Source organism: Morone saxatilis, unplaced genomic scaffold, assembly GCF_004916995.1.
Source record: "Morone saxatilis isolate NCDOM2014 unplaced genomic scaffold, NCSU_SB_2.0 Contig2, whole genome shotgun sequence".
Lineage (NCBI taxonomy): Eukaryota > Metazoa > Chordata > Actinopteri > Moronidae > Morone > Morone saxatilis.
Genome location: NW_023339762.1, coordinates 26,866,980 through 26,875,211, shown reverse-complemented (window position 1 = coordinate 26,875,211; position 8,232 = coordinate 26,866,980). Strand labels below are relative to the sequence as shown.

The following is an 8,232-nucleotide window of genomic DNA, read 5'->3' as shown; positions in this document are numbered from 1 at the left end:
TTCTAACAGCTGTCTGGTCCTCCAGCTGTGTGGACGTTTGCAATGAGAGCGCCAGATTCATCCAGATGTTTAGCGTTGCGACCGGCCGTATGTGGAAAGTCTTGTCGTGGTCTTTTGCTCGCAGCAGAGATTCCCCACAGTGCTTTGTGAGGCCGTTGTCGTGTCTCTGTGTAATTGGCCTCAGATGTGCGGGCCGGCTGCATGGAAACCTCGCTAACATGCTAACTCCAGCCAGCCACAGTTAAACCGTGTCACTCCTCCTCCCTCCATCACTTCATACCTCCCTCTCTTCTTTCTCTCCATCAACTCCTCTTCTTCTCCTCAGATCATCTGGACCAGATTAGACACATACAGACGCACAGATGCACGCACACACACGGTATCGAACGAACACGCTTCAGTGGACGGAGAGAGGACATGGGTCTGAACCTCAGTTGTCAGATTTTATTTCGAGTTTATTCCTGAAAGTGCAGACGTGGCGTTTCTAATGTGAATTGTGTTGGACCGGAGCAGCTTACCTCAGCTCTCTGTGCGCTCATAAATCAAAAGTTCAGTTGTTAAACAGACGAGAACGAGTTCTGCAGTCCAACAGCTAATAAGGAAGCAGGAAATGCATCACTTTATTAATCAATAACAAAGAAAGTTATTACTCTGTTAAAAAGTGTTAGGAAAACAAGAGAGATTACATTACTTTTGTGTGTGTATTTTATTTGGACTCAACAACAGAATTTAATCATTATGCCACGTAGTTCTTCTGTTAATCATCATCAGACAAACAGAAACTGCCACATCAACAGACAGCCGCTCCACACGACAGTGGTGACACTGTCAGACCTCTTGTTGTTGTTAAAGGACAAGTTCATATGTTTTCAGGTCTGTCTTAAAACAATACTCTCTCATAAAGGTAAAGGGATATGAGCCAGCATTATCTACAGCACTGACCTGTGGCCTGTATCTACAGCACTGACCTGCAGCTAACTGTGAGGTTACAGAGTTGGTGAATTGTCTTTCATAGGGAGGTGTTTTTTTCTTTTTTCTGTGTCTGTGACGAAGTGCCTTACTTTTTTCTTAGAGGAAGTTCTCCTGGAAAATGTCCTTGAAAAGTCCTGGAAAATGATTTCTTTAAAAGACTGGGATGTGTTTTTGAGTCTTGTATTTGAGTCTGGTTCTTTGATGATTCTCTAGGAGCTTCTGCTTACTCCATTTCCTGTTAAAAAAAACTAAGAATTAAAACAACAAGGGAGTCCGAAGTCAGAGTCAGAGTCAGAAGCAGTACTATGCAACTGTAACATCTCTGGTTTGAGTCCAACGTGGGACTTTTCTTGCATGTCAGCCCCTTTTAAAATTTATTAAAAATATATGAATGTGAAGTTGGAAGCAGAGAAAATATGATGTATTACTGGGAATTGGTTATGTAATCTTGTTTTGTCCAATGGGGTTTCTGTAACAATAGTGGATGGAAACATTTACTTTAAGTTTTACTTTGCCAACCTTTCAGAAAATGTCTTAAAACTCAAACATTTGGAAACATAATGAGCTCAACAGGTGACATCACTTGCTTTCATATCACCTGAAAGACCTGTGAAAGTCTGTGATCTCAAGCTGGATAAGACTGGATTGATTTGCCTCTTTTAAGCCCTCTTCCTCCTCCTCCCAGCTGCTTGGTACAGTCTGCTGCTGGATGAGAGGCGTTTTCCTCCTCGAGCTGTTCTGGACGAATCAGACCGACAGCAGCCCAGGACTCTGCTCCTGCAGGCTGGAGGGCAGAGCTGCCAGCACCTCGTCTTCTCCATCCAGGTCAGACTCAGCCTCCCTCCCGTCCCCAACACACAAAACAATCATGAAACAATACAAATGTCCCAGTCAGCAAAAAGTCAAGGGAATCCTCGAATACAAAACATATGTAACTCACATGTTTCTCTGAACAGGAGACGACAGATTATGGACGTCCCATCGCAGTTGTCCTGGAGACAGGCATGCAGAGCCCCGACGAAGGGCCGGTGTTGGACCCGGACTGGCCGAGCATCGTGAGGACCGAGGTGATAGAGTGATTAGTTTGGCAACGTTGATTTTGTTGTTTTATGGTCATGATTTTTGTAGATGTGTCACACTTAAAAATACATCAGCAAGCAGGTACTAACGAGGTCCTGAAATATCTTAACAAATATTTGTTATTGGATGGATCGCCATGAATGGCCGTAGACTTTAAAGAATATTTTTTATTCTGAATATTTGTTTCTTGCTGTAGCTTCCCTTCTGGAACGGCTGTGAGCAGGAAGATATCTGCGTTCCCGACCTCATCCTCCACAGTCACACTGACCTCATGGATGTTCAGTAAGTAACACCTTCATAAACACACAAGTGTGTTATTATAATATATCTATTGCAGGTAATTGCCTCTGTGTTTCACCTGAAGGCAGTTCTGCAGCTCCAGGGACCGGGCCGCCTGGACACTCTGCAGCCATCAGGGGGCGGTGTATGTGGTGGAGAGCGGGCGGAGGAGGATGGTGGTGTTTGCCCGACTAGAGAATCAGGGAGAGAATGCCTACGGAGCTGCCATCCACATCTCCACCTCCTCCAACCTCCTCTTCTCCAGCCTCATCGTCAAGGTGAACCAGAAATAATATGACATTTTAAAAATGAAAGATGTAATTGTTTTGGATCAATTCAGCAACAAGTGCAATATCTCATTAGGCTCCTCCCCTTACCCACAGGACCAATCAGATATTCAGATTGAGTGTTACTCCGAGGACAGGCTGGCCAATCAGAGGAGCTGTAACATCAGCGCTCCCTTCATGAAGTCCTTGTCCCAGGTCGGTGCTGCATCCACAATGAGTCAGTACGAGCTGGTGTTCATCAAACATAAAAACAAACATAAAACATAGAGAACAAAGTGAAACGTCAGTTCACAGCTAGTGATTATTAGACCATCATACAGCTGTTATACAGTCAGACTAATGATAGTCATTAAACAGAGCGGGAATACGCTGCAACCGACAGCCACTGACTGAAATCCTTCATTAGCCTAACGACCGTCCTGTAAACATGATCACAGCCCCGCCCACCACTGCACGGCCCCCGAGGGCCCGCTTCACAGAGGCCTGTCTGAATAAAGTCCAGTTTATTGGTCCAGACTGTGGTGCAGATTATTGTCGGCTTCCTCTTAACGAGACTGTTGGATCAGGTGAGACGCAGCCGGAGGGAAAGACATGAGACACAGCTTCGGTCTGAAGATCTGCAAATCCTCAAAAACAAAACATTTCACGTGTTACAGCAACATGTCTGTTAAACGTTCTCTATGCAACTGTCATTAAACTGTAGTTAACAGCGCCCCCAGTGGCTATTCAGTGAACTGCAGTCAGTGTCCTGTGTACACAGTCTGTAGCCGCGAGCAAGCATCATCCTGGGGTAGCTTTGTACCGCTACATAATTTATTGTTGGCTAAAATCAACACCGTTTGTCAGAATACATAAGTTAGTATAATGGATCACATTAGCTGGGGAAGGTAACATTATCCAGCTAACATAACCTCCAGATAATATTTTTCTAGCAATAATGTTAGCAAGCAAGCAAGCTAACATTATCCAGCGCCGGCTGCCCCACAGTGATATCAATAGATATTATGCATTAATGTAAAAGCCGGATTTGACTGTTTTAGTTGGTTGAAAAAATCAAATATATCACTTTGAGGTGGAGTAGAAAATGTCATAAAGAGAAAATACTAAAGTATGTCAGATTTGTACTGAATAAATGTTAAATTGAACCACTGCTAATATATATATATATGATATATATAGCAACTCAAGGCTGTCCAGTTATTTAATCAGATAAAATGTCAGTTGTTTCAGTTTATTTTGAAAAGCAACCTGCTCTCTTCCTTTCCAGGTATCTTTCCGTCTGGAGTTTGAGTTCAGTCGTTCTGTCTTCCTGGATCACGTACGTGTCGCCATGGCGACCACAAGGTGAGACATCTGATGTCAATGTGAATTTTAGTGAGTTTGGAAGAAGAAAGTGGGTGAGGTCCTAATTAAAAGCCAGTTTTATTTTATCTTTAATAATGTAATGTATTTCCTGTTGAAACAAGATGCTCAGACAAGATTTAATTTACACAGGGATCTTTTTAAAAGTTTAAACCAACAAAAGGTTTAGTCTGAATGAATGAAAGGATTGTAAACTGTGGTCGGGCTTACAAAGGGTCAATTAGCTGCCAAGATTAAATATATATTATTTTATAGAATAGCCTTTTAAAGATTTTTGTTTACTTGTCACTTCTTTGAAAGGTGTTTTAGGGTTAAAATTTCTGAGTTACAATCAGGGTTCAAGAAAAAAAAGTACAAATATGTTCTGTATGTAATCAGACCTAATCTCAGTTACATTGTGAGGACTCAGCTGCCATATGGGGACATATAGCTGGTACTCACAATGTGGGGACCTCATTCCCATATGGGAACACCCAGCAGGTCCATTAAAGGTGAACCAATATATTCAGGGTCTAAGCTTTAGTTTTTGTTTATAGATTATAGATTAGATTCCAGGTAATTAATATAAATCCTTACAAGTCTGTCTGTGTGTGTTTATCAGTGAGGGAGAAGACGGATACCCAGACGACAACATAAATGACATCTTCCTCCCTCTGAAGTACCAAACCGACCTCCTCTTCACCAGGTGAGTGGGAGTGAAATCCTTTTATTGATCTTTCTGGCAATAACGCTGTATAGTTTATTATATATTTAATGAAAGAAACTCTTCCCCTCTTCTTCCGTCAGAGACCCCAACCCTCCTCGATTTGAGATCAAAGCAGACAGCTCTTCTTCCTCCTCCTCTTCATCCTGGGACCAACCAGACAGCAGCTCTCCCACCTTCAACCTCACTTATTATGTGAGTTACAAAAACACAATCTTTTTCCGGGACAGTTAAATTAAAAAAGTTACAAATATGAATTTCACCTGCTTCTAGATATCACCCCAGACATCATTGACAAAATCAGTCATTTTTATTTTTACCTATAATCCCTAAAACACAGTTCAAAGTGGACAGAAACAGAATAAAACTCATTAAAACCAACTTTGTTAGTCTTTCCAACAATCACCAACTCTGTTTTTGTTGAAATAAATCCCTAATTCACTGACGTAGATGAAGAAGTAGCTGCAAAACGGGTCACTTACCTTACTCTCCATTTTGTTTATAAAATATTTTCTCATCTAATCATTAATAAGTTACTAGATACATTGATCCTCCAAAACAGGACAAAATCCTTTAATGTGCATGAGGAATGTCTTTGAGTGTGTTTTTACTTTGTGTTCAGATCCAGAACCTGGGAATCTTCTCCGTGCAGGACCTCCTGTTCAGGGCTGATATCTGGGCTGTGACCCGGCAGGGGAACCAGCTGATGAACGTCACAGACTACAGCATCGAGCAGGTACGAAGAGCAAATACGTCTTAAAAAAGGACTTTATATATAATAACATACGACAGTCACACCTGAGGCTTCCCCTCTTCCTCAGCAGGTTGCTGGGTCTCACTGCACGTTGCCTCAACCCAGAACAACCAATCAGGTCACAGCTGAGGACCTGTCTCACCTGTCACAGCTGGTAAGACTGAGTTAACTGAGAGCGAGTCCGGAGAAACGTCCAGGAATCAGACTTTGTTTTCTCCTGTCAGAACCGCAGTACCAGCACCAGCGTGGCGGTCCAGTGCAGACTGAACCTGCCCGCCTCCAGAGAGCTGAAGGTGACGCTCAGAGGAAGACTGCAGCTTCCCGCTCTGCTCGCCGTGAGTCTCCGAGGAATCTTGGTTTCACTTCAGTCTTTTGCTTTTTTAACTGCGTGACAATCAGACGACTGACGACCTGTTTCAGGTGAGCTTCAGGTCTTTGGAGTTGCTGACTGCTGCCTCCATCCAGCTGGAAGCGTCCAGTCCGATGTTCCTCCAGGAGGACAGACCGGCCCGACAGGTAAAACTCTCACCAACAAATAGTTTCTGCTCTTAAAGTCCAACTCCATGTTTCATGTTCCAAAGTTTATCTGAGCTCATCTGATTTTAAGGGGCTAGATAACAATGGATGTAAATTAGCTAACTTGCTAGCTAATATACATCAATCGTCAGCTAGCTAGTTAGCTCGATTTCTGCTAACATTAACTTTCAGATGTAACTACCCGACACTGATGTAGATTGGCTAGTTTTGCTGATTAAGATCTTCAAAATGTGGTCTTATCTATGTTTTCAACATAGATAAGCTTAGCACATAGCATATCTATGTACAGAAGTTGACCAAGTTGACTGAACGATTGATGTAAATATGCAAACTAGTTAGCTGTGTAAAACTCAGTTCTTGTTCCAACAGTGTGATGTTTGAATGACGTCTGTGCAGTTTGACACCAGAAGGATGTTTTCACATTCGTCTGCTGAAAGTTAAAGTTTCTCTGAGCTCATTGAACATCTGATTTTAGGGGGCGTGGCATACAAGCATCATCTGTGACATCACAAAGCGTAGGAAGTAAATCCTGGTCCATTATGCAGCTCATACAGTGAGATCCAGCAGTGCTCAGACAGACTTCAGTGAATGAGGAGACATGTTGTGTCCAGCAGGAAAACTTTAGAAATGAACATTTGCATATTTATAGATAGAGTGTTTAATGAAGTAGAGAAGATTAGTTTTTAAGGATTTTAATGTGGAAATTATTATTTGATTGTTCCAATCATGTTCGTACATGTATCTTAATACACGTCTGTAGGGAAACTAACATATCATATCAACTTTTTATTTATTTTTTAGGATTAGACTGTTGTCTGGCACTCGGATTGTTGTTGTTGTCATTATTCAGTTTTCTGGCCCGTTCTGTCAGCAGAGTGAACATGAGAGAAATAACAGTAAACACCACCTAACTCAGTGTTATTACACTGGATGTGGAGGTTTGCTGCCCTCTGCTGTCAGAAGGTATTATTACTGTATGTGTCTTGGTATCTGAGATTATTTACAGGCAGTTATGTGTTTGATTGATCAAAGGGAGAATAAATGAAATGCAGTCAGTGATGATATGACTGTTTTCAGATAATCCTGGAGCTGAGGAAGGAGGAGGATTACAGCGTCCCCGTCTGGATTATACTCGGGAGCTCACTGGGAGGCCTGCTGCTACTGGCCTTACTGGTCCTGGCCCTGTGGAAGGTACAGTCACCTCCCAGTCAAACTTATATGATCAATGTGCATCTTATTTAAGGTTATGTACGTTAGAAATGTCCAGTGTGGTAACTTGCATACACATTAGCATAATTAGCTATATAGACAATATTTCAACTGCTTGTCTGATTTGGACAATATAGGAGTGGTTTATTGAGGATGCTGAATCTATTTCTTTTTTTTATAATACAACATGAATGTTTAATCTGGAAGTGGCCATATTTCCACTGCCAGTGGGCTGACTTTGATGATTTTGAGGTTATTTATATATTATATTATTTATACAAATTGCTGCACAGCAGAACTTTGGACAAATATTACATCTGAACTTTCTTGTTTTCAAAATGCAGGTCCAGTGTATTTATTTATGGATTCAGCTTCCTCAATAACCCACTCCTATATTGTCCAAATCAGCCAAGCAGTTGCTGAAATATTGTCCATATAGCAGATTATTAATACTAATTATGCTAACATTTGCCAGTTAGAATTCGGCAGTTTATGACGTCTGTTTTCTGCTCAGCTCGGCTTCTTCAACAGACGGAGGAGACAGGAGGAGGAGGAGCAGCCTGTAGCCAATGGGAAGGCGGCAGAGGAGCTATAAAGTGTGGACGACAGCGATGCTGAGTTCAGTCGGTGCTCGTCAACTTATAAAGTCACAACATCAGATCAGTAAAGGTTTGAATCACTGACTTGTTACAGGCAGTTAAAGACACAATGAGACCATTAACTGTGGTCTCACTTCCTGATGGTGACTTCATGGGTTGATCAGGATCACCTGAATGCATCACGAGCCTCCACCTGTCACTCAGGGACCCTGATGCCCCGCCCCCCAGCCAATGGCTCAACCAGTTACAGTTACAGTGAGCCAATCAGCCAATCAATCAGCCAATTAATCAATCAATCAGCCACGTGACCATGTTCTAAGTAAGCAGAAAGTAAAAAAACTCAATTACATGTTAAAATCTTACTTAAAGCTCCTCTATGTAACGTTCATTAAACTGCAGCTAACAGCGCCACCAGTGGCTGTTCAGTGAACTGCAGTCAGCGTCCTGTTG

General features: G+C 42.1%; 1 protein-coding gene across 2 annotated transcripts in view; it reads left to right on the top strand.

The window, feature by feature from the left end:
• itga11b (integrin, alpha 11b) overlaps positions 1–8,226 on the top strand; it is a gene marked incomplete at its 5' end in the record, with an annotated part of 20,091 nt that extends 11,865 nt beyond the window's left edge. The window contains 14 exon segments of one of the 2 annotated variants that reach the window (XM_035665349.1): positions 1,658–1,797; positions 1,929–2,039; positions 2,249–2,334; positions 2,417–2,609; positions 2,715–2,813; positions 3,886–3,962; positions 4,582–4,665; positions 4,767–4,878; positions 5,306–5,419; positions 5,508–5,591; positions 5,662–5,772; positions 5,858–5,953; positions 7,052–7,165; positions 7,698–8,226. In XM_035665349.1, coding sequence (XP_035521242.1) covers positions 1,658–1,797; positions 1,929–2,039; positions 2,249–2,334; positions 2,417–2,609; positions 2,715–2,813; positions 3,886–3,962; positions 4,582–4,665; positions 4,767–4,878; positions 5,306–5,419; positions 5,508–5,591; positions 5,662–5,772; positions 5,858–5,953; positions 7,052–7,165; positions 7,698–7,778 — 1,502 coding nt within the window. 2 annotated transcript variants of the gene reach the window in all.
• Positions 8,227–8,232: the final 6 nt, after the last annotated feature.